This window comes from Doryrhamphus excisus, linkage group LG19 (assembly GCF_037039965.1).
Source record: "Doryrhamphus excisus strain RoL-2023G ecotype Guam linkage group LG19, RoL_Dexc_Guam_v1.1, whole genome shotgun sequence".
Classification (NCBI taxonomy): domain Eukaryota; kingdom Metazoa; phylum Chordata; class Actinopteri; order Syngnathiformes; family Syngnathidae; genus Doryrhamphus; species Doryrhamphus excisus.
Genome location: NC_136375.1, coordinates 8239056 through 8265464, shown reverse-complemented (window position 1 = coordinate 8265464; position 26409 = coordinate 8239056). Strand labels below are relative to the sequence as shown.

The following is a 26409-nucleotide window of genomic DNA, read 5'->3' as shown; positions in this document are numbered from 1 at the left end:
TATAATTCATTCATTCATTCATTCATTTTCTACTGCTTTTCCTCACGAGGGTCGCGGGGGATGCTGGAGCCTATCCCAGCTGTCTTTTGGGCGAGAGGCGGGGTACACCCTGGACTGGTCGCCAGCCAATCACAGGGCACATATAGACAAACAACCATTCACACTCACATTCATACCTATGGACAATTTGGAGTCGCCAATTAACCTAGCATGTTTTTGGAATGTGGGAGGAAACCGGAGTACCCGGAGAAAACCCACGCATGCACGGGGAGAACATGCAAACTCCACACAGAGATGGCCCAGGGTGGAATTGAACCCTGGTCTCCTAGCTGTGAGGTCTGTGTGCTAACCACTCGACCACCGTGCCGCCCATATTGTATAATATATGTACAAAAATATATTATTCCATATATTTATAATATATAATGTATTGGAAAATATAATGGAAAAATAATATAATATAATACAATATATTGAAAATAATATATTGATAAATATATTTTATTTTCGTAAGGGTAATCACTTGAATATTGCAATAACATTGTAGTTACTGCAACCCCCCCCCCCCCCCGGCTCAAAGTACATCATATAGGGAGTCATCTACAGTCTGCACAGGAGATTAAAGGGCATCAAGCTGGCGCAGCTGCAAGCTTCCGCCCTTCCAATCCTCCATCCAGTTCTCTCCATCCTCCTCCTCCAAACAGCCTGTAATAGCATATAATGCAGGCGTGCGCTTCCACATGCTTGCTATTTTATCTGGCCAGATGAGGTCAGGAGAAGTGCATTGAAAGTCGGTAAAAGTGGCGCACGCATCAACACATAAACCATATAGGCTGTTATAGGCCGCCATTTATCTATTCATAGAATAGACTTAAGTGCTGCCTGTGGCTGAGGTGATGCGAGTCCACCTGACTCGACGGCTGCTGTGTCCTCACGGGTGCGTGCAAGGCGCCGCAGGGCGGGGGAGGGGGGGGGTGTATGAAAATGTCAGGCTGAATGTGAACAAGTGCATTTGTGCGCGTTCGTTGTCATGTATGAACCACAGCACAAAGCTACAAGCGCCTGAGAGAGTTAGGACAAAGAAGGCTGGGATAGAGGGCCTCATATGTCCCCAGTGAACCCGGGGGGAGGCCAGGGCTTAGATGCCCATACATGTACCCACCCCACCCCACCCCAGTCATAGCTAGGGGGTATTTAAGTTCACGCTGTCCTTGGGCCTAAAATAAATACTTGATAACAATATACAGTCTGCCTGTGCTGCTAATGAAATTCCACTTTGGTTGCCATGGCGCTGAAGTTCATTTCAAGCCGTGAGGGTCCAAAGGAGGTGCCTGATGCATATTTAAAGAGCTTGAACTTGAAAAATCATGTTGAGAGTAAAAAATACAATTACACTAATGCCATGCTAATGCTACAGCTAACTGTAGCCACAAGTGATATTTTGTGATGATTGTCTTCCATTTTTAGTTTCTATCTTGTTTTTATGTAGCCTTCTCAGGCAGTGAAACCATGTGATTACTATCAGCCAATCCGTAAAGAATAAAATAACTACTATAATATATATATTTATAATAATAAATAAAATAAATGAATAATATGTTAAAAGTAGGTAATTATCCTGAAATATTATTGATGGTATATTATTGTGCAATATTTATTTAGTGAATTTTTTATATTTTTTTGTTTTTTAGCAGATGGTTGTATAATGTATGCTTAACATTTATATATAAAATTGTATAATGTAGTTTAACAATTTTTTTTAATTGTTATTGTAATAGACAAGTAAAATGCAGGTTGGGGTTGTTGGGACACATAAAGTCATCCTATGGAAAATAGCCTCGAGCAGGGGTGTCCAAAGTACAGCCCGAATGTTACGAAAAATTTCTCAAAGTTAAAAACAAAAGCAAAAATGGAAAACATAGTTCACATAGTCACCTGTAACACAAAGCTGTTTGTTCTTTAAACATATACTGTATAACTTGTTAGCATATCTACGAGATGGTTTGCCCTCGCTGGGAATCGTTTGGACACCCCTTGACCTACAGCATAAAGCGATAGCATATACGAGGGAGTGGATCATCGCAAGCTGTTGTTATGATCGTCTTTGGCGTTGCAATATGCGGATATTATAAAAGCCTTTAATATGGCGAGTGTTAGAGGAAAGTAAGAGGAAAAGACAGCAAGGCAGAAAAGCCAAGCTCTCCTTCCTTCTTTTCTCCAAGCAGGAAGTCATGCGGGTCCTCAGAAGGATCGGGGGTGGAGCTAAAAAAAAAAAACTAAGCCAGATAAATCTAACCGTTGCTGGGAGAAAAGGCTCCAAAGGTGTCCCTGTTGGTGTGTGTTTGAACAGCTTTTGTGCATGTTTGTGTATGATGGAGTCTTCCATTGTATCGGTGTGACTTTTTTTTTTTTTTTTTAAAGCAAAAAACCCTCCCAGCCTCCTTTTTTTAGTGTCTCCTTGCTGCTCAGCTGGTGTGTAGGAGGAAGAGAGCTGGCAGGCGTGGAAGTGCTGACATCAGCAAACACACACACACACACACTTTCCTCCAGTTACTGAACTGTTTGGGGTGACTGGGTCAGGCAAGTTTAAACAATCAGGACTGTGAGAAAGAGATGTCAATAAATATGCGCATTTAGACGAATGGAATATAGATGAAAAGAAGGTTGTCGGTATTATCCGCACATACTACACATCTACACACGCGTCTATTTTGAAGCGGCAGGCAGGCCTTTTCTAAATGGTTTGCCATGTACTTGAAGTGTGGCCCCATCCTGTCAAGGGATGAATTTTAGTATGGCTTCTTTTGCTATTTATGGATGATGTGATGATGGTAGGCCTCAGCAGGCGTTGACCGTACCGCTGATCTCTGCAAAACACGACATCTTGCAAAGTGTTTTAGAACGGTGTGTTTTTGTCATCAATGTGAAAAACTGCAAAAAAACTCTCTTTTATGCATTTTTTAAACCCTAGTAATCTGAATATAAGACAACCCTAAACATAGTATTTGCAGACCTGTTTCGGAAAACTGCAATGTGATTGGCCATGAGGCAGGGCTCAACAATAACGATGTACCGATGGCCCGGGGCAAGTTTAAAACAAAATTCGGAAATCCAATCAGTGATATTCCCGTCGGGCAAGTGCACTTTAGCATGCCATACTGACAAGAGTTTTTTTTTTTTAAAGCGGTTCTTGTTGGGTGTTGGTAAAACACAGACTGCGTAATTCCGGTGGTAATTTGCAAACCAATCCTTGCAAATCTTGAAAAGGACCAATCAGAATAATTTATTTAGACCGCGGTCTGTGTTTTACCCACATCCGTTCTTGTTCGCGATCAACCAATCAGCGATCGTTTGACTACAAAAACATCTATCATGGCGTCCCTGCCAACATGGTCTAATTCTTCAACAACTTCTGAAGGAAAAAACAGCAAAAAGTGATGAACCAGTGCCTCCTAAACAAGTATTTTATTAGCGGCAGCAAATCAAAGGATGGCACAGGTGAGTGAATCACATTGCTGTGACAATTTGAAGTGGTCACAATGAAACACCACCCATTAGATCCAATACCAAGTGCTGATTTTGCACAAGCTACAAAATCTAGCGCTTCCATTTCTCTGTGGATTTTTCTCACCTTTGCTTCACAAATTATTGTTTGACCGTTGAGCATTTTTTTTTCTGGATTAAAAAACACTTTACTAGTACACAAATGTGTCTATTCAATAATGTTTCATTGTGGTGCACAACTTATAAATATCACTGCTTACTACGACTACGATGTGTAAGGTAGTATTATGGCATGCCATGTTAACATACATCTCCACTATTTTTCACACATTCCTCCAAATACAATGCATCTAGTACTATTATCAACATACTATATTGATATATGATATCATTATGGCAGTCTTTTCATTTTACATGGGGCAAGTTCGGGCAAGTTGTTCTCACCTTAAGGATTCCCCATGGGCAAGTCATTTTTGTTTTTAATGTAGAGCCCTGATGGGGTTATATGTAGTGTACCTGTAATGCTTGTACAACCTTGTACTTGTCGACGTAGCATATTTTTCTCCGTTTTGTTGACAAGTAAGATGGAGTGGTGGGTGGTTGTGGAGAAAGATATACTGTACATCCAGAATGACGAAGAGATGAGGTTAAGTCTGCTTGTCTGATAATGATGTCTATGTGAGGAGGTGTCGTGGGCGAATTGGGAGGAGGACCACTTACTGGACCAGAAGAGGCTGAGGGGAGGGATTATGGAGCCCATCTGGCTTCGGAATGCCTTTGGGGTCCCCAAGAGGAGCCGGAGTGCTTTGCTGGGGAGAAGGTCATCAAGTTACTCCAGCCACCTGGTTCCGGATAATGCCAGGAACGTTCATGAGTCTATGAGTAGTATTGTCAAACGCATGAGGGGTGATGGCGATGGCTACAGCTTGAAAATGTACATCTTTTGGTAACATATGCTAGGAATTGTTGGACTGTATCTGTTTTAGCATCATTACGACACGGCAAGAATGCCAGCAGGGCCTCAACGCTAATTTGGACCAGATGCTGAACTTCATCACACATGTGTGCGTACACACAGCAAACAGGAAACGGCATGTCCCAAATTCCATCCAATCAAGCTCACTGTTTTTTTTTTTTTGCAAGATTTGCAACCCGCCGTTTTAAGTTTACCAACATGAGGAGGTGTCACGCTATCGCGGACGTCGGTGCGGTTGTAGCTGGACTTCAGCTGACCTCATCGAAGATTTGGAGAGGACTCCGATGAGAGAATGTGACCTTTGTTTGCCCCAAACTAAGTCACATGTGCGTGACTGGGATGTAGCCGTGAGGCCTTGAAAGTGGGTCTGTGTTGTGGAAACATAAGATCAGAAAGACGGCAAACGCACGCTCAAGTGTCACCATACACGTGGAGGCAAAAAGTCCACACGGTTGCTTTTGAAGAATGGTATGAAGTATGAAGTCTTCAGGGGAGGCACAGGAGCTTGACAAAAATAAAGAAAACAGTATCTCAAAACCCCCAGAGTTTAAAGGCATCTGTTTTTTGTGGTGTACCGCATGACTTCTGGGAGGCATAGAAGCTTAACAAAAATAAAGAAAACATTTGTTAAAACATGTTGAACTAACATCAGCTATGAGTGGATTGATTTTTTTTGTTGTTCCTACAATGAAGGTAGGCATCGTGTATTGCTATAGCTAGCGTAGCCACTTGCTTTTGAATACAGTATTTCAAAGTGAGGCATTGAGAAAATCAAGAAAACATAACAAAACCTGTGAAACTAACTAAAGTCAGGTTAAAGCCACCTATTTTTAGTTCCCCCTTGTTTTGTTTTTTCTTCTTTTCTATCCCCTCCTGCTCCGGTCTGGTCACTCCAAATTTCCAGAACAAAAACATGAAATAAAGCCAAATAAGATTCCATATAACAGGGAAGGAGGCTGCACGGCGGATGAGTGGTTATCGCACAGACCTCACAGCTAGGAGACCAGAGTTCAATTCCACCCATCTCTGTGTGGAGTTTGCATGTTCTCCCCGTGCATGCCTGGGTTTTCTACAGGTACTCCGGTTGCTACTAACATGCTAGGTTAATTGGCGACTCCAAATTGTCCATAGGTATGAATGTGAGTGTGAATGGTTGTTTGTCTATATGTGCCCTGTGATTGGCTGGTGACCAGTCCGGGGTGTACCCCACCTCTCGCCCGAAGACAGCTGGGATAGGCTCCAGCACCTCCGCGACCCTCGTGAGGATAAGCGGTAGAGAATGAATGAATAACAAGAAAGGTTTAGCTTACACTTTTCCCTGGCAGAGCAAATCTGTTTAGCATGTAAGGGCATTTAGATTAATACTACTATCTGCTCCAATGGCTGGACAGGACCCCCCCCCCCCCCAAAAAAAAAATGAATTGTGAAATGTTTGTGGGGATCGCCCTTCTTACACATTTACACATTTTTGTTTTTAAACAATCAAAAAATCCAACCAGTATTTCATTTGCTACCAAGATCTTTTGGTGTATACGCTGTAGAATAAGCTCTAGAACTTGAAAAAACCCTGAAAACTACATCAAAAATCATCAAAAACGGCCAGTACGGAGATGGACGGATTGAATGAGTTAATTGACAATAGGAGGGATTCAACTATGAAAATCCTTGGTTGAGGACAGCCCTAGTCTTCTGAAAGACTTGAGTGGCAGCAGCGGCTTCCCAGATAAAAATGTTTTTAAATCAGTTAACCTAAATGTAGCCAGTATGTTAGAGAAATCTGGGGAAAAACGGAAAACACAAATTCGTTTTTTGGCAACAGATGAGGAATTTCATTCTTTGACTGTCCTGGAAAATAGATTTATGACGGCAACTGTTACTGTCATTCAACAAAAAAATTCCAACAGCGAAAATGGACCATCTGAAGAGAAACACTATGCTCTGCAAAAATGATTCAGAGCGATACTTTTATTTCAGTTGAATGTTTCCATAATTCACTGTCCTAAGTTACCTAATGGCTGCCATTGGGTTGTCTGCACAACTACCAATCCAGGCACACTGCCTGCTTGGTGTTAAGTGTTCAAGACCATAAACCTCAGTCAACTCCCCTTGCCTCCCTGTGTGCATCTAAACTACCCAGCCTTCACTGCCTCTGTGACTGATTTGCATACATGATTATGTGTATACAGTATATCAACTGTTAGCTTTTTATCAGTATAGCATCTGATTTGTGCTTTGAATGCTGCACCATTCTGTTAGGTTTTTGTTGCTATGGAACTGTTAATGCGCTGTATAGAATTTGGGGTATAAACAAAATTGATAACAGTACAATGTAGCAGTGTAGCATCTGCAGATTAGCTAACATGTAGAAATCATATCTGTTATGCAATCCGTACTGGGAACCCAATCAGTTCTACACACACAGCATTATATATGTTTATGTTGCTTTATTGTATTTATTTGTGTATATGACGTTTATGTCCGTGGCGCACCTACGCTTGCGCTACATGCATTGCATAGGTTTTTACATAGCTCAGTCTTGGTAAAGATGCATGTTAGAAGAAGTACCACCGTATTTTGCTCTTTTTTTCGTGGTTAGCCTGGTCCTGCAACTCGTACTCGAGTGACTTTTATATATGTTTTTCCTGTGTCTGCTACCGTATCACTGAAAATTTCCAATGTAAACATCAACATATAAAGACGACTGAGAAAGATGGAACACAGATGCTCCCGAAAATAAAAGGCTACAGTTAGCTGAATAACTATTAATGTGGTACATTAACATACTATTGATTCATGTTACGTTAACAAATGCCTATTTAGCCTCTTGTTTTGCATTTTATTGTTATTACTATAACTTGTCTCTTTGGTAACTTTGGTCTCTGATGTGCGTCTTGACCATCTGACTTGCCGAAATACAACTGCACCTGTTGTTGAGTTTTGCCGATATTTTGGTTCTATTCCAAATTATTTGTGTTGCGCTCCCAACAAAGATGCTAACAGTAACAATTTAGCATCCGTGGATTCACATTTTGATCTAACAATGTTAAATAATGCTACAATGACATCAGTTGGGCGGGGCTTTCGGTTTCCAGTCAGTTTATGCTTGGCTAAGATAACAAATGAGCTAAAGACTGCATGGTAGCGATTTTCTTATCTGACCATGAGCAATAAAACTGTGGCACAGTCATAAACTGTGCCTTTAACCTGGATATTTCTGTGCTTAAAACTCACCCCATCGATTATAGTCTTACTCATTGCTCTTGTGAAATCGTCTGTAAATAAATCCTCCGACTTTGCAACTCCATTGCCTTTGTAATGAGGTGTGGACAGCAATCTCATTTACCCCACGGATTGTTCACCATGTCTCCTCACAGGAATAGCAACATTCCCATTCCGGGTAACTATAAGTCATTAGGGATCCTCCATCCTTCCACACTTATAGATGCTGCTAATATCATGTAAAGATGCCGTTAATCATGTACACGCCCCACCAAGCCTGTCCTATATCTTTGTGTGTTCCATAAAGTGTATTAATAGCCATTAGGGTACAAAACATTTCTTCGACTTTTCCAACACCCATGCTCATAACAGACATGATCAGCTGCTCTCACTTCCAATTCCGAATGTCCCGGTTTGCCTTATCTAGAAACGTCTTTGTTCCTGGTATCGGTTTGTGTGTGCTTGTGCGTGTGTTCTTGGCAGGTGCAGATCCGCCTAAGCTTAAGGACACCATGTCCTGAAACGCCTCACGGGGATGTCCCATGCTGTTCCAAAGCACACACACACACACACTACAGTACGTGGATCTGTAAGAAACAGTGTGAAAGTACACACACATATATACACAAACAGCTGGCTAGTGGAGTCCAGTGTATCCCTGGAACAATTCTGGATATCATAGTATGATTGATTGATTTTCCACATGACTTATATATCTCGTTTCACGCCGTGACCCCCAAGTCGCATTTTTTTCACTGATCAAAACACACTGACCCAAAGATGCGTGACGGGGCGAAGGGGGTAGCTTGACTAAACAGGCTCGTTCTGATTGGCTGCATGAGGTGGGATGGGTCGGGCGACTCCCCCACCTCGAGCGTAGCGACTGGAGGAAATCTAAGAGTAAACAGACAGTTGTGTGAGCATGTGGCCTTACACAACAAGCACATGCTGTACTGGGAGAGGAGGAAGAGGAAAAGGGAGACTTGGGAGGAAGATAGCGGCTCTCCAAACTCCAGACTCGATAGACGATACACTTGCTGCTAATAACCGCTAATAATTTTTACAGTACTGTAAAAATGTTTAAGCTCATTTTTAGTTTTTAAATACGACATTCACTTATGATGAATTTTATTCTAATAATATTCAAACATTTGTCCAGAAGGAAAACACAACCTCATTCTTGTCATCTTCTTCTTTCTCTTTGGGATTTTCCCTTCAGGAGTCGCCACAGCAAATCAATCATCTTCTCTCTCATGTCCCAACCATCTCAGTCTGGCCGATAACTGACTTTATCTCCAAGGCCTCTAACATGTAATGTCCCTCTGATGTACTCCTTCCTGATCCTATCCATCCTGGTCACTCCCAATCAGAACCTCAGCATCCTCATCTCCTGTCTTTTCCTCAGTGGCACTGTCTCTAGGCCAAACAACATGGCTGGTCTCACCACTGATTTACTCCTTCCTGATCCTATCCATCCTGGTCACTCCCAATCGGAACCTCAGCATCCTCATCTCCTGTCTTTTCCTCAGTGGCACTGTCTCTAGGCCAAACAACATGGCTGGTCTCACCACTGATTTACTCCTTCCTGATCCTATCCATCCTGGTCACTCCCAAACAGAACCTCAGCATCCTCACGTCTGCTATCTCCAGTTCTGCTTCCTGTCTTTTCCTCAGTGGCACTGTCTCACTGTCACAACATCATTCTTGTCATATTGCAGCTTTTTCACATCATACAATACAACTTTATTCTCTAAATATTGCCACTTGCTTGACACATGCTTGTCTTTTCACTTTTTTTTCTTGTAATTCAATATTTTTATTCTGTCAATATGGCCCAAAGTTTGTGCTCTTGTAATTTTTCTTCTTTTAATCCCAAAAAATACAAGTTTCTTCTGGCAAAATTTGAATATTTGGATATTTTTTTCAATGTTGCTCTACTAGTAATAGTTGTACATTTTTGATAGTTATAGACACTATTTTTAGATTGAAATTGTAATATTATGACTTGATACCCGGAATACTGCAACCTTTTTTTTTCTTAAAATAAAATACAATCTCATTCTTGTAATATTGTAGCATTTTCACATAACTTTATTCTCAAAATGTTGTATTTTCCTCTAACTCACAACATTTTATCTTTACAGTACGGCCTTAATATTGTGCTAAAATGCATAAAAATACTTTAAAATCATGAATATTGTTATAATTTCCAATTTTTTTCTCCAAAAAAATACAAGTTTATTCCCCCATAATATTATGGTATTGGGATATTCTTGTCAGTTACCATTTTTCCCCTCAGTGTTCCACGACTACTTAAACTCCAGTGTTAAATTTTGTTTATTAATCACTCATTTTCCTACTCCTGTATAAATGATACATTTTGTAATCCATCCATCCAGCCATCCATTTTCTATGCCGCTTATCCTCATTAGGCTCGCGCGGGGGCTAAGCTGGAGCCTATGCTGGACTATCCCAGCTGACTTTGTGCGAGAGGTGGGGTACACCGTGGACAGCATTGAAGTCATGTACATATACAGCATAAATGTATTGTAGGAGCGATGTGCGGAAAGACTTGAATATGAATATAGAAAATAATCCACCTCCAGGCTGGAGCACACATTCAACACTCTCTCTCTCTCTCAAGCAGATTAGGGAGTGTAAGAGCACAACTATAAGGGGAATGAGGTACAGCAGGATTCCTTCTGCCAAGCTCTAGATCCCTCTTTAGTGTACACATAAACACAACATGAACACACACACACACACACACATGTACACGCAAAAAGCTCAGCAGGCCAGCCTGCAAGGAGACGCACATATGATTGTTGAGAATGGAATGTTCTGTCTGTAGTCCAGAACTCAGGGCAGCTGGAACCTGGACATCGTGTGTGTGTGTGTGTGTGTGTGTGTGTGTGTGTGTGAGAGGGACCGCAGTATAAATAACCGTGCTCTCTCTGCAGTGTCAACCCCGACAAGGCCGTGTGTTTATTTATAAAGCGTCCCATACGTATCACATATGTGCGTGTTGACACCTCGCAGTGGTTTGACCCATAATGTTACTTCTAACAGCATTTTATAGTCCAAGTAAGGCATTAAGATATTAAAAAATATATATATTTGAATTTGTGTATTGTTTGACCCATCCAACATGCAGTACACGTTGAAATTAGACTAGTGCTAGTTTACGTAACAGATGATAACGTGCAGTGAAGTGCTTAGGGTGTTAAAGTACAGCGGAGAATGCGAGGCTCAGGTCACGGAGTCTGTCCAATCAGAGCGGTGATAGCGGGGACAAAGAGGCGGGGCCAACGTGTGTATGAGCCTAATTGCACTTTCACCTCCTGAGTCGTGACACACTAACCCACCATTTTCTGGTTTTCTGGTGATGAAAGAAAGCAGAGAAGAAGTAGTCCACCCGGTGCATACATCCAGGTTGAGATACGTCGCTGTTGCTGGCTGATGAAATCCACTTGCAACACCGTCTCGAGACCCTCCCTTTTTTTTTTTCCCCCTCCCCCATGCTTGTCAATCCAATTTCACTCCACCAATCACCACTGCTGCAGCTTGCACAGCTACATCCAATTAGAAGTGATTGTTAAAACCCCCTCAGCCAATCAGAGTGTTCTCTGGTAGCATTCATTATAATACATTTACTAGTGCTATCCAGCTGATGTAATCCCTTCATAGAAACATGTTCAACACTCTTGACAAACGCAAATGTGATTTCCCACCTACGCATCTTCCAAAAAAAAAAAAAAAAAAGACAAAATGATGGGAATTTTGCGTGAGCACTGACAGTGATTAATTGTTCCCACGTGTTTGCTGATGGACAAAAAGGCGTCTGTGCTCAGCTGTTGATTGTGCAGTTGCTATGCGGGCACACTCTTTTAAAAGAGCGACAGGCATGTTTTGTGTGTTTTTTGGGATTTTTTTTTTTTGCCCCATGTACACGTGATACATTTGATATGAAGGCTAAAACACATGATTTGAGTTTAACAGGCTCAAAACAGCTCCATTTGAATGCAAAATGTGACATAAAACCTTAAATATACTGCGCTAGTGCTGCAAAATACGAGGTGTCCAGGCAGGGACACCGATTTAGGCGACCGCTGATGTAGTATTTATTTTATTGACCAGTCCAGGGTGTACCCCGCCTCTCGCCCGAAGACAGCTGGGATAGGCTCCAGCACCCCCGCGACCCTCGTGAGGAAAAGCGGTAGAAAATGAATGAATGAATTATTTTTGTTTTCTTCCCGTGTGTTTACGGATGTAATGATTTCCGCATTGTGTGCTCTCCTTAATGTGTCAACACGGTCATTTCAAGGATTTTGTGGAACTGGAGTCAATATTTTCTTAACAAAATGATTCTGTGACGTCTGTTCCAAGTAGCGTGTGGGTAGCGGGAGTGCTGTGTCATTGCCGTGAAACTTTTGCCTACATGGGTGAGTACCCTTTGTAGGTAAACCACACCCTTCAATGACGTATAGGTCAGATATATGCGACTTGACCAGTCGGACTACAGTAGATCGGATACATATCAGTTTTATATCTATATACAAATTAGGCCTGAGTCGCATTTTAAACTTGACCTGCAGTGTCAACGTAGCCTGTGCTAAGGGTCTGTTACATATTGTCACGTTATCAGTACAATATGTACAAATCTATGGATTTATGCAAAATAGCCAAAGATAATAGCGTGCATCATCAAACCCGGATGTTAAAAACATATTTTTTTCCAAAATGGGTCAATAATACTGAAATAGGCTGCATGGCGGTCGAGTGGTTAGCGCGCAGACCTCACAGCTAGGAGACCCGAGTTTGGTCCCACCCTCGGCCATCTCTGTGTGGAGTTTGCATGTTCTTCCCGTGCATGCGGTTTTCTCCGGGTGCTCCGGTTTCCTCCGACATTCCAAAAACTACTCCAAAATTGTCCATAGGTATGAATGTGAGTGTGAATGGTTGTTTGTCTATATGTGCCCTGTGATTGGCTGGCAACCAGTCCAGGATGTACCCCGCGTCTCGCCCGAAGACAGCTGGGATAGGCTCCAGCACCCCCCATGACCCTTGTGAGAATAAGCTGTAGAAAATGAATGAATACTGAAATACAAGGCAGAAGAAGCATTCCAATTGTGAATGGAGTGTTTACACTGGCCACTAGGTGTCAGTATAGTTCCTCATAGTCAGCAAAACAGACGTTTTAACTGCCGGTTTAAAATTACAGTATCGCACAACAGGAACAATAACAACACAGGCTACTGTTGCTACCATAACCCACCGCAAACTAAACCGACATCACTTCCGGTCCTCCACATATGTATGTAACACTGTATGGGTGTTATTTCATGTCTAGAGGGCTCTAATAATAATGTTAAAAACACATTTAGAAGGTCAAACAGGTTTTCTATGCCCTAATGACGCTAATATTCAATGTATTAGTATCGAATCCTATTTAGCGGAAATTCAAATATATCTATATTGGTCTGGAACCAATTAACCACGATAAACAAGGGACGACTACGTATACTACTACTAATAGTCAAACAATGATAATATATAATAAATATTCCTAAAAAGTAGAAGGTAAATATATATATTTTTTACTAAATTCTATCATCTTTTTAATTAAAAAAAATATGATGGGTAAACCTGTATAAATAGTGTATTTTGGTTGCTTTAATCCCATTTTATATGACGTATAGGCCACTACAGTCTGTAAAGTAATGTCATGTGCTCTGTGCTGTATTTTCCTCAAGCAGGTTCAACGACACGAGTACATGTCTGACAAATTGTAACACTGATAAACCTGACTGACCGGCCTCGGGAATGACATAATTGACCAACAAATGTGTCTGAAACAATGCAGCTCAGATACCGCACCAGTCACGGGGGTAAAAAAAAAAAAAAACTCTTTGAGACGAATGACTTCATTTGCAAAGCTATGCAAATGAACTTGATGACACAGCTGGGAAAAAATGCTAAATTGTGTCGCAGGGATGAAATACATTACTCGGCAGCAGTGTCGGAAGGCCATGGAAGGTTGCTCCTGAGAACGGTGAGCACATTAGTGTGTGCGTGTAGGTGTGTTATTTAGCTCTCGTGGTTGCGTAGTTCATGAATCAGAGCTGATGTCTCACTGAGCTCTTTGAGAAATAGCCCAGAGGAACTCTACAGTGATACACACAAATATACACGGTGTGTGCATACTCTCATACATATACTCTATCACAGTTGCGACTCTAAAAATAGAACCGTGAACTACAATGTTAGCTTAGCTTATGACAAAAATAATGGGATGTGATGAATTGACTGTAGGGTTCTAATATGTCGTCGGCTGGAGTCGTTGACGTAGTTCATCAACGGCGCCCCTGCTGGTTGCAGCCAAGTAGGGCACTCCTGTTTTTCCCGAATCGGCAGTCATTTCAATACACGCAATTTGATTTACTGATTTGTCTAGTTGAAATTGTTAGCTTATATACCTCCAGCCATCCATCACGAGGGGGCTGGAGCCTATCCCAGCTGTCTTGAAGCGAGAGGCGGGGTACACCCTGGACAGCCAATCACAGAGCACATATATAACAACCATTCACACTCACATTCATACCTATGGACAATTAGCCTAGCATGTTTTTGGAATGTGGGAGGAAACTGGAGTACCCGAGAGAACATAATGACTCCACATATGCCAGAGGGGTTAATCGAACATGGGTGTCGTAGCTGTGTCAGTTGTGCACTAAACACTCCCCCACCGTGCAGCCAGCTTATATACTCAAAAAGTCAAATGAATATGCTAATAGGGTGGGAGTGAGAGTTCACTCTGTGCATTGGCTTCAGCACCATGGTGCATTTCTTCCATAGAACAACAGCATGAACGGAGTGAGCCCCCTTTTAACAGTCATAACCTCTCTTTGTTTCGGTGGGTTGATGCCGTAAAACATCTACACATGTAGTAGATTGCAATAAGTTGTCTTTTCATGCATTTTCACTGTACTTTTCTGAAAAAGTAAAGTTAAAATCTTGCCTCGTTTGGTTCTTGTGGACCCATCTCGTGTATCGTGTCTTGTGACACCCTGAGGGAAAAGGGATTTGGTTAGAGTCTGACCTTGTGGAATGAATGAATGACATTAACTATGGTTCCACTTTACATTGAAAAAGCATCTTTGATAGAAAAGTGTGTACATTATAGTCTATAAGTGTGTTTATGTGTGTGTACTCTTGTCTTTCATCATAAAAGCGAGGCAAAAAGCTATCAAGAGCTCCTTTCACCCTACTGGACTGTATGTGTGTGTGTGTGTGTGTGTGTGTGTGTGTGTGAGAGTGCGATAATAAGGCAACATTATGTCATGCCACAAGAGATACTGCCAGAAGATAAACACTAGTCTCCCTGGTATCTCATCTTACCTCATTGCACAGGGTGCACACACACACACACACACACACACACACGGGACATGCTTTAACGTTCTCCACATATCACCAAATTCAATTCTTTTATGGATTTGCGTCAGACAGCCTTCTAGGAAAAAAAAACTGCGTACAATAGTTTCTACTTGACCACGTGAAACACACAAATATGAGTATGCGCACAATGTTCAAACACACAAAGCCACAGAGGGTAAAAAAAAAATAAAAAAATGTTCCGATTCTGCCCACACCCTGCATTCATAGAAAGGTAATTGAAACCCGCTCTTGTTCCTTCAAGTAAGTGTCCTGCCAATCCAAACCAAACCCCAGGAAATACGGGAAAGCTTTGCGGAAAACAATGTTGTGATTCCCGCACAATGATTTTTGAAAGGCAGTGGCGTTTTATGGCGTTAAAATATGTATACATGGGTGGAAAACACAGATCAAGGGAAGAAAAAATAAATGGTGTCCATGTTTTGAAAAGCTGCAGGGTGGATTTTTAAAATGGGTGGAATTAGCATGGCCTCACAAATCCCTCAGGTCCTGTAAGAGTTATGTGTTTGTGGAGGGGGGGAAAAAAATAATGAATTTCACAAAGACCTTCAGTAGCTTGTGGCACGAGAGAAGCCGTGCAGCACATTCCATAGAGGATAGCTGTCAGGAATCTACTCTTTCTACATGTATCACTTTTTCCTCTTTGGTTTTCAAACAGGATTGTGTGACATTGGATGTCATGCCATTACTTCTTCAGTGTGTACTTGTTTGCACTGAAAAGTTACTCTTAGATTTTGGTGCAGAAGTATTTCAGCTAAACGCTAATAGAGGTAGAACCACCATGTGGAGGAAGCCTTCTTGTTGATTCTGGTTTTACACTACGTTTAGATTTTAGCAAAACATTATGTATGTATGTATGTCCTGTAATACAAAGTGAAACATTTTCCCAAGTTTTGGTGTAATATGACACGTTTATGTTGTGTAGTATTACAAGTTCATTCAGATAATTACATCATTTGATATTTCAGGTTTTTGTATATCGCAACTTTATTTCATTTTCCAACTTTTTTGTGTAATATTCCAACTTTGGAAAGAGCAACTTAAGGGTAATATTAGTTTTGTTCTGATAATATTTATTATTTTTCATGTAATATAAAAACATTCTGATAATATTGAAACATTTTGGGGGTGGTAATGAAGTTTTATTCTGATAATATGGCAACTTTTTTTGTAGATAAAATTACCGTCGAATTGTGTTAATATTGCAATTTTTTTTGTTTAATATCCCAACTGTATGCTGATAAAATTGTAATATTACAGTTTTATTCAAATATTGTAGATTATTTTCCATGTAATATTCCAACTTTATTCTGATATCAAAACTTTTTTTGTATAATATTCCAATTTTATTCTGAAAACTTTCAGGTCATATTAACGTTTTATTCTGATAATATTGCAGCTTTTTTTTTTTTAGGTAATATCACTGTTTAATTCTGATAATATTGCAACTCTTTTGTATAAAATGACAACTTTTATTTGTATAATATTACCATCTAATTCTGATAATATTGCAACTTTTTCCGGGTAATATCGTTTTATTCTGATTATATTGCAACTCTTTGGGTAATACTTTAGTCTGATATTTCTGTTTGTATAATATTACAAATTTGTTTTGATAACATTGTAACTTATGTAATAAGTTTTATTCTGATATTACAGCTTTTTTCCCTGTATTATCATAATTTTATTGTATTATCCTGATTTTGTATAACAAAGTTTTGACAATATTACAACCTTATGTACATATGCGGTATACAATTTTATTCTCATATACGTATACGTTTGTGTTCCCATGGGATAAGAAGTGTATCACAAATCCAGCACGTATCTTTTCATCCAATTTCCATCCAAGTTTCCCTCACGACACGTCCAGATTTCATTTGGTGTGAGCTCAAATTTCAAGTTAACAAGTTGCAATATCCCAACCAGTCAACAACATGTGATCAGAGTTGTAGTGTGGTTCTCTGCACCATGTGGTCTCGTACGCTCGTAAAACGAACAAGTCATGCTCGGTAACATGGGCGGTCATGTGCTCTCAATCACCTCGATAAGCCGCAGGGGTTTCCACAAGGAAAGGAGTTTGGAGCATGTCGATACGCATGAGCACAGGTACTCTCAAGCACACATGATCTGCCACTGCATCCGGCGGCCCTTGCGCAACAAAAGGGGCCCTTTGTGAGTGTCATTCATAATTCAGCAGAAGCGTGATTATAGATCACTGGCTTTTCTACTTCTCTGTGCAAACAATGCAAGCATCAGCTCAAACTGCTGCACATTGTGTTTCTATAATTTGAGGACACAATGGCTTTATTGCTTTGTTTTTGTGTCAAATCCGCAAGAACAAGCGCTTACATCAGGGGGTTATTCTTCTCCTTTGTTGGACTTAATGGCAGACATTTAATGACCAAATTGAATGAAGCACACAAATCAATATTAGTGGCAGTCATTAACCAGTTGTTGTCCTTTTGTGTTGCAGAACTCCATCCGGCACAACCTTTCCCTCCACAGCCGTTTCATCCGTGTCCAGAATGAGGGGACGGGCAAGAGTTCCTGGTGGATGATCAACCCCGATGGAGGAAAAGGTGGGAAAGCTCCTCGCCGCCGTGCCGTCTCCATGGACAACAGCAACAAGTACACAAAGTCGGCACGCGGCCGTGCCGCCAAAAAGAAGGCTGCACTGCAAGCTGCGGCGGCCGCAGCGGGCGAAGGCGCCGGCGACAGTCCCTCTGGTCTGTCCAAGTGGCCGGGGAGCCCGACGTCACGTAGCAGTGAAGAGCTGGACGCCTGGACAGACTTCCGCTCCCGTACCAATTCCAACGCCAGCACTCTGAGCGGCCGTCTTTCCCCCATCCTGGCCAACCCGGAGTTAGACGAGGTTCCTGACGATGAGCCCCCTCTCTCGCCTATGCTCTATGCCAGTCCTGGTAGAGCTTTGTCTCCGGGGAATGTGGCGAACGCACCTAACGGGAAAGCCGTGCCCACAGAGCTGCCCCGTCTGGCAGACCTGGCTGGTACCATGAACCTGAATGACGGTATCACGGATGACATGATGGATGAACTGCTGGATAACATCAACTTGGTGCCAACCACTCCAGTACAAGTCCCTTCAAACGGGTCCTCAGGGTTCGGATTTGTCCCCAAAACCAACGGGCTGGTCTCCCCATCCTCCGCTTCGTCCCCCACCTCTAACACTTCATCCAACAGCGGCGGTAACTACAGCAACTCCATCTTCGGCCCCCACACGCCGGGCTCCTCCCTGCGTCCGTCCCCCATGCAAACCATCCAGGAGAACAAACAGACGTCCTTCTCCAGCGTCGGCACTTCTCGCTTCGGTAGCGTGACGCTACAAGACCTGCTCAACTCTGACAGCCACAGCCACAGCGACGTCATGATGACACAGTCGGACCCGCTGATGTCCCAAGCCAGCGCCGCTGCTGTCGTTTCCCAGAACTCACGTCGCGGCCTCATGCTTCGAAGCGACCCCATCATGACGTTCGGAAGCACTGGAGGACTTCAAGGCATCCAGGGGGAGATGCACCAAAGCAACAATCACAACCTGAGCTCCATAAGGTCCACCAACAGAGGCCTGAATTTAACCAATGAAGTCAACACTCTGGCTAACGCCAAGCAGCAGCTCCTCCTTTCACCCTTGGGAGGAAATGGCTCCTCCTCCATGCAGATTGACACCTCCATATTCTTGAACGGAGCGGTGAGCAGCAACGGAGGAGTCTGCCAGGATCGCTTCCCCACGGATCTGGACCTGGACATGTTTAACGGCAGCCTGGAGTGCGACATGGACTCCATCATCAGGAGCGAGCTCATGGATGCCGATGGCCTGGACTTTAACTTTGACTCTCTGGCTAACATGAACGGAGTTGGCGGCTTCACCAGCACCAAGCAGGCTTCTCAGAGCTGGGTACCCGGTTGAGGGGCAGGTACGTATTACATGGAAATTACCATTAAAAAAAATATTAAAAATGACTGGGGTTGCTGTTAAGAGTTAGGTCAGTCCCTCTCAGAATGTTCTGAATTCCTGTTTCTGGCAGAACAGTGAAGGCCTGCTGTAACCGACGTCATGTGCGCTGTTTTGGACTGCAAAATTCTTGAATCAACAGCGCCTCTGCTGGTTATAACCCAGTACTGCACTCCATTTCTATCTGTTAATCATTCATTAATTTTCTACCACTTATTGATTCCAATAGACAACAAAGAGACATACACATGGAAGAAAAACAGAAAAATGTATTTAAATCATGTTTTTGGGGGTAATATTGAAGTTTTATTCTGATAATATTGCAACTTTTTTGTAGGTAAAATTACCGTCTAATTGTGTTAATATTGCAAATTTTTTTTGTTTAATATTCCAACTTTATACTGATAAAATTGTAACTTTTTCAGGTAATATTACAGTTTTATTCAAATATTGCAGTTTTTCCATGCAATATTCCAACTTTATTCTGATATCAAAACTTTTTTGTATAATATTTCAACTTTATTCTGATATTATATTATACAAAATCAGGATAATACAATAAAATTACAATAATACAGGAAAAAAAGCTGTAACATCAGAATAAAACTATTATTACATAAGTTACAATGGAACTTAACAGAATGTTCTGAACTCCTGTTTCTGGCATAACAGTGAAGGCCTGCTGTAACCGACGTCATGTGTGCTACTTTGGACTGCAAAATTGTTGAATCAACAGCGCCTCTGCTGGTTATAACCCAGTACTGCACTTCATTTCCATCTGTTAATCATTCATTCATTCATTACCGCTTTTTGATTCCAATAGACAACAAAGAGACATACACGTGGAAGAAACATGCTCAAAAACAGAAAAATGTATTTAAATCATGTTTTTGGGGGTAATATTGAAGTTTTATTCTGATAATATTGCAACTTTTTTTGTAGGTAAAATTACAGTCTAATTGTGTTAATATTGCAATTTTTTTTAATATTCCAACTTTATGCTGATAAAATTGTAATATTACAGTTTTATTTAAATATTGCAGATTTTCCATGCAATATTTCAACTTTATTCTGATATCAAAACTTTTTGTATAATATTTCAACTTTATTATATTATACAAAATCAGGATAATACAATAAAATTAATAAAAAAGCTGTAATATCAGAATAAAACTATTATTACATAAGTTACAATGGAACTTAACAGAATGTTCTGAACTCCTGTTTCTGGCATAACAGTGAAGGCCTGCTGTAACCGACGTCATGTGTGCTACTTTGGTTGAATCAACAGCGCCTCTGCTGGTTATAGCCCAGTACTGCACTCCGTTTCTATCTTAATCATTCATTTTCTACCGCTTATTGATTCCAATAGACAACAATGAGACATACACGTGGAAGAAACATGCTCAAAAATGGAAAAATATGTATTTAAATCATGTCAAATCTGCACTCCATGGTAATCATCCAATCTCCCCCCCTGCAGGTCTGAACTGTGCGTTACAAGAGTACAACAATCCAGACACACGCACCCTTTTATTTGCCAAAACCAGCCATCAGCACATCAAATACCAACCTTGTGTTTACAGAGGAAGACTTCTCGAGAGCTTTAACGCTTGCTCCCACGCCTCCTCTCCTCCCCCCTCGCCAATGAAACGGGAAGACTTCTCGGAAAAGCCTCCTGTGAAACAACAATAACAAAAAAAGTGGTGGAATTATGCAAGTGTCCTCTGCGGCTGTGAAAAAGACATCAGATGAGACTACAAAGACTGATGATGACAACAAATGGCTGCACGGCGTGCTTGGCGACGAGTGGTGGAAAGCGCTTCCTGTGCGGGGGGGGGGGGCCGGGGGCGTAATAGTGTATTTACCTCTGTGATTTTAAATGTTCAGTGTTTTATTTTTTTTTCCTTTTCCTGGTCTACAATTGCTTCTACATGGAAATAAATTAGCGATGTTGTCCACTTGTTCTTCTATGAAAAAATAAAAAAAAAACAGGCTTGAATTTAAGACACTTTGAGTGCTATGTGTCAAACGCCGAAAAGAAAAAAAGTCATTTGTGGGTGTTTGTACAGTATAAGAAGGATTAATTTGGGGGGGGGGGGGGCGTTCACAGCATATAATGTAGCGAAAAGGGGGCGTGAACATTTCTGCAGCATTACAGGTGCTATGTAAACAGTGTTGAATTTGTCCTTTTGTGCGCCCTTCGCCTGCAAGAAACCTACAGCCACTCGGAGCAGGGCGAGGCCGACCATGTGCACAGAACATTGGGGTTGTGAGGAGGGGGGGTTTGGGTTCCTCCAGAAGCCATTTATTTCTCCATGAAACAATAAGCTGTTCTCTTCTTCTGTATGTTGCCAAATGACTTGAATCAAGCAGTAGGATATGCTGGCAGCCAAAATCACAGCACTCGTATGCACATAACATCAGTACATAGAAATACGTATATATCAATACCAGGGATCCGTGTTGTCATCAGCTTAGGGGGCTTTTTATGCGTAACGTAGAAACACTCAGGTCGGGTGACGTATTCTAAGGGTGTTTTCATTCAAGTAAACATTTCCTTGATTAAATGTAACCGTGATGCTTTGTGAACTTGTAACCTGTGAACTTCTTGGCCGTCAAGATGAAGGGGAAGGAAGATACTTCCCTCCCTGCCTCCCTTTTTTTAAATTAAAAACATTATGGGGGGGCTATGAAGGAGTATTACAGCCACACTGAAAAATAGAAATATAATGGAGCCATGATTGGTTGATTTGTATGTCTGTAGGAATTTTGACATCCACTTGACTTATGCTTACTATGTAGTACTTTTTCATTGTTAAAAAATATGCCTTGAAAGACACTTTTCTCCTTCATACTTGGAAAAAATTTTTGAAAATTCTCCAAATTAATTTTATTCTTTGACGACTACAGCTATTCAAGTCTGTTTGAGGTAATTCTCATAATTACTCAAAGCTACTGCAATTTAAAATTGTGATGTCATTCTTGCAAAAAAATAAAAAAATGTAAAACTAAATATAAAAATTCTAATAGGATCACTTAAAAAAAACAACTTTATTTGTAAAATTCCAACTTTTTCCTCAATATAAATATATTTTTCCTCAAACAAATTTGAACTTTCTCTATTTAAAAGTGACTTTATTCTTGCAAGATGACCATTTTTTTCCATGACAAAATATATATATAGCCCCCCGACACACACACACAAAAAACCCTCCATTCTTACAAGAGTATGTTTTTTCCTAAAAAAAAAAACAACAAAACTATTCACAGTCTTAAGATTTTAAAGAAAAAAAAATCTAAAAAAAAAATTGATTAATATTGCAGGTTTACAACTCTTATCTAAAAATGTTTTAAACAAGCCATACTATTCTTGTAAGACCGCAATCTAAAAAAAGTTGCAAAAGACTATTTTTGCAAGATTAAGACTTTTGTACAAAGATTTCATCTTTTTCCCCCCAAAGTATGACCTTGTTATTGCGAGATTAAGACAAGATTTACCCCCCCCCCAAAAAATGACCTTGTTTTGGCAACAAAGACTTTTCTCCAAAAACTTGACTGATCTTTGAAGATTTCAACTTTTTCCACCCAAAATTGACTATTTTTGCAAGATTAAGACTTTTCTATAAAGCGTTGACTGATCCTTCTAGATTTCAACTTTTTCAAAAATATGACTTTGTTTTTGCAAGATTAAGACAGTTCTCCAAAAATCTTTCAAGATTATCTTTCAAAAAAATATGGCTTTGTTTTGGCAAGATTACAAGCTTTTCTTAAAAACCAGTTTCATATGATTTTAATATTTTTTTTTAACGTGTGGCCCTACTACTCCTTCCTATTCATCCAAGGGCTCTCCTTTTGACGTCCTTGCACGACGTGCAGGCTACTTCCTGTGTGTTTATTTACGTGATCCCGCCCTTCTCCTCAGCTGTAAACATGTATGTATTTATGCATTATGACTTGTGTGAAATGCATTTACTCACTGTATGTGGTCATGATATGCCCTTGTAGTACTTGATCCTTGATACCTCGCAAAGTTGAAGAAAGGTTATGTGTTGCAGGTAGAAGGGAACACAAATGTATCCTTGAAGCAGATTGTGTAACCATTGTTGTAGCATCTGGAGGCCCTGGGGGGAGCGACATGAAGGGTTTGACTCCGCTGGTGTATAATAGTGTACAGAAGTGTATATATACATTTAAATCTATATCACTGAGGCCAAGGCAGAAAGAAGAGTGCACGTGCACAGTTGGTTTTTTGAAAGCTTTAGTGCACGACCAAGCTGGAACCACTCAAATCTTCCGTTGGTGCCGTCCCTTGACAGGAATTGTAACACAAAGAGGACACCTGTTAGCGCTCACACACACCATGTTTATATGTGCTGAATCAGGGCTTGACAAAGCAGCACTCGAACCATCCTCCCACTTTTTCATGACCATGAAATGCGTCTGCGTCGTGGAGGAAAAACTGGTTCAGTGTCACTTTACTTTTGTAATCAAGCTAAACCGCGTTGAAGCGTTTTGAATTGAACTACACTGACTGTACAAAATGTACACGAGGCAAATTTCATTGTTTTACACTTTGTCGTCACAACCACTCATACAACACGCATCGAAAGCTGAAGAGACAAACCACTAAACGTTGTCATCACCTCATTTTCTTGTTAAAAAAAAGCCCTCTGACCTTTGAACTTTGTCCTGTATTATTAATCTTTTCAACTTGATGTTAGTGGGTATTCCTCCTGTGTTGTCATTTTTTGAACTGTAATCTAGTTTGTATAAGAAATGGTGCGCATGTAAATAAAGCTTGGTCAGGCTCTGCATACTCCATCTTTTTGTCTTCGTACGACACCCCCACAGTCTCCCAATAGAAAACTTTCAGCTGGGATGATAGCTTTTTTAACCTGAAATGTCTCGGAAATATTTTCCAACTTTTTCATTTAAAACAATATTTTTTTAAAGACTTCTCTCAAAAAAAATAACTTATTTTTTATTAAAAAGTTGCACAGTATATTTTTTTCTCTCAAAATTATCCCCTCCCCAAAAAAAGTTTTTTAAAATTGTACCATATAATATTATGAGCTTCTCTGAAAAAATAAAAATACCTTTTTCATAAAAAAAATACTAGTTTATTCTTAGGAGTCCATCATTTTTTCCCTCAAAAAAAGGTTTGCTACTTTTTCCAAAAAATATATAAAAATACCACATAACTCAGTAAAATTACTTTTCTACAAAATAAAAAAACCTCTTCTCAAAAATAGCAACTTTCTCCTAACATGACTATTTTCTTTAAAAAAAAAATATTTTTTAGAATTTTTTTTTTCTTGTACATGGACACCATTATTTTTGTATAACTATGACCTTCCCAGATTTTTTTTAAATATTACTGTTATTTTTTACAATTATTTTCATCAAGGAAATATTTGTTTATTCTTGTAATATTCTCAAAAAAAATATTTTTATTCCATTATCACATTAAACAAGACTTCCTTCATAAAATGACCCATAAAAAGAACGCTGTAGATAAGAAGATAGAGTAACAGAGAGTTGCACAAAGGCTCAGAAAGCAGCAGTGAGGAGTAAAAACCAAAGTGTTTGTTGTTGATTCACAAGTTGCCGCACAGCTAGCCGTTGTGAGTCACAGTTCTTCAATGCAAGAACGAATGTATACCGTACGTCCTGCTCTCTCTGGAAGACAGATGACTTTCTAGTGTGAGTTTGGTGGGAAGGAGGGAGGAAGGGGTGGGGGTTTTGGCACCGTTTTGTAGAGCAACTCCATGTTCCTCTCAAATTCCTGGAAAACCTCTTGCACAATATTTGTTTGTGGAACGGCGGCTATGCAGAATCACCGCTTTACTGTATATCCCATACGAGTTGGGAAGGGAGATCTATTGAAGAGGATCTATCAGTACATGCATGTTCATGTGCATGCATGTGTCTTTGTGTCAAGAGTGGCGTGCACGCGCACTGTGAGTGCTGCAGTGGGATGATGTCATCTGTGTAATAGCACCCTGCAACAGTGTTGGTGGATCTTTGAGCCGGCAGTGGAAGATGGTGCTGATTTGAAGCTTAACACTTGTGCCGACACGTTCCAATTTGCTGCAATCATGTGATGAAGATGCTCTTTAGTTTCATTCCCGGGCCTTTTTGTCCCTTGCAATGTACAAGGATGAGTAGCATGGTGTTCGTGTGAAGAGCAGCGGAGGTGAGAAGTAAGTGTTTGCACAGGAAGCAGATGTGCTATACAGTACAGATCATGGCATATTTTAAAATAACTTAAGATATGCTTAAGGGAGCAAGAACGCATGACTCTGGGGCAAACTCTCAGCTTTTTGTGGCCCTAGACTTTCGCTTTCCGATCCCATTTCTGTCTTTAATAATACTAATATCCAAGTTGCAAATCAAATTGAACCCCACAAATGTCCTGAAGTTACTGAAAATATACACAATGCAATCTTCTCTCAATCTAAATTCACTTGCTCGTAACGTTTGTGATCATATAGCCCCCCCTCGTGGTTATAGCGCAAAACAACCGCATGCAAATATTTAGGACAGTCACATTTTGCAAAAACATGTTTGCCCCCCCCCCCTTTGCAATTAATCCATACAGACTACACACAGTGGACGGTTATAGTGTTTATGTTAGTGTGCACACAATATTTCAATCTATGACATAATTCACTATATTATTTATCCCATAATTTTATATAAATGCTATACAATAGCAAAGTGCATTCATCCATAACTCATTCACAAGCAGTGATAGGTAGCATCAGTTCAATACATTTCACAGAATGAATGGGCGCACTGATGACGTCAAGAAAATGCGACTGTAGTAGAGAAGTTGGCGGTTTTTTTGGCCAGTGCTGTTGTGTTCAATAAACGGAGCCCACACGTCCTCTCATGTTCCTAATTCTATTAACAACACTTACCAGTTCCGTATATGTGCTTGAATGAAATGCTCCTAGGTAGCTGGTGCCTACAATGTATTGAATGCAGTAGTATTAGAACAAATTATTGTGGTGAAAAAAACTTTACAAGCTTACCTGCGTGGCAAGTGTTTATCCCCACATATGTTTGGGTCAGCGTCTTCCTGTTAGCCTTTTCATTGGTTCTCCTGCGTCATGTGATTAAAAGGTGAAACCCTGATTGGATGCACGTAATCACATGACTCAATCAAGTTACCAAAGTATTTTTTAGGGCATGAGCAAGGCCAATTTTCTGTCCAGGAAACCTCCCACACCCACACCACCGGACCTGACTGGACCCAAAATGTCACAAAAGAGGT

At 40.6% G+C, this 26409-nt stretch overlaps 1 protein-coding gene across 3 annotated transcripts in view; it reads left to right on the top strand.

The window, feature by feature from the left end:
- The window catches only part of foxo3b (forkhead box O3b), a 48678-nt gene extending 24727 nt beyond the window's left edge, over positions 1 to 23951 (top strand). For 2 of the 3 annotated variants that reach the window (XM_058056923.2, XM_078799054.1), the window contains 2 exons: positions 17631 to 19089; positions 20611 to 23951. In XM_058056923.2, the coding sequence (XP_057912906.1) occupies positions 17631 to 19082 (1452 nt within the window). In that variant the 3' untranslated portion in view covers positions 19083 to 19089; positions 20611 to 23951. The remainder of the gene's footprint in view (positions 1 to 17630; positions 19090 to 20610) is intronic. The other variant, XM_058056925.2, reaches the window with a different exon arrangement.
- The last annotated feature ends 2458 nt before the right edge of the window (positions 23952 to 26409 follow it).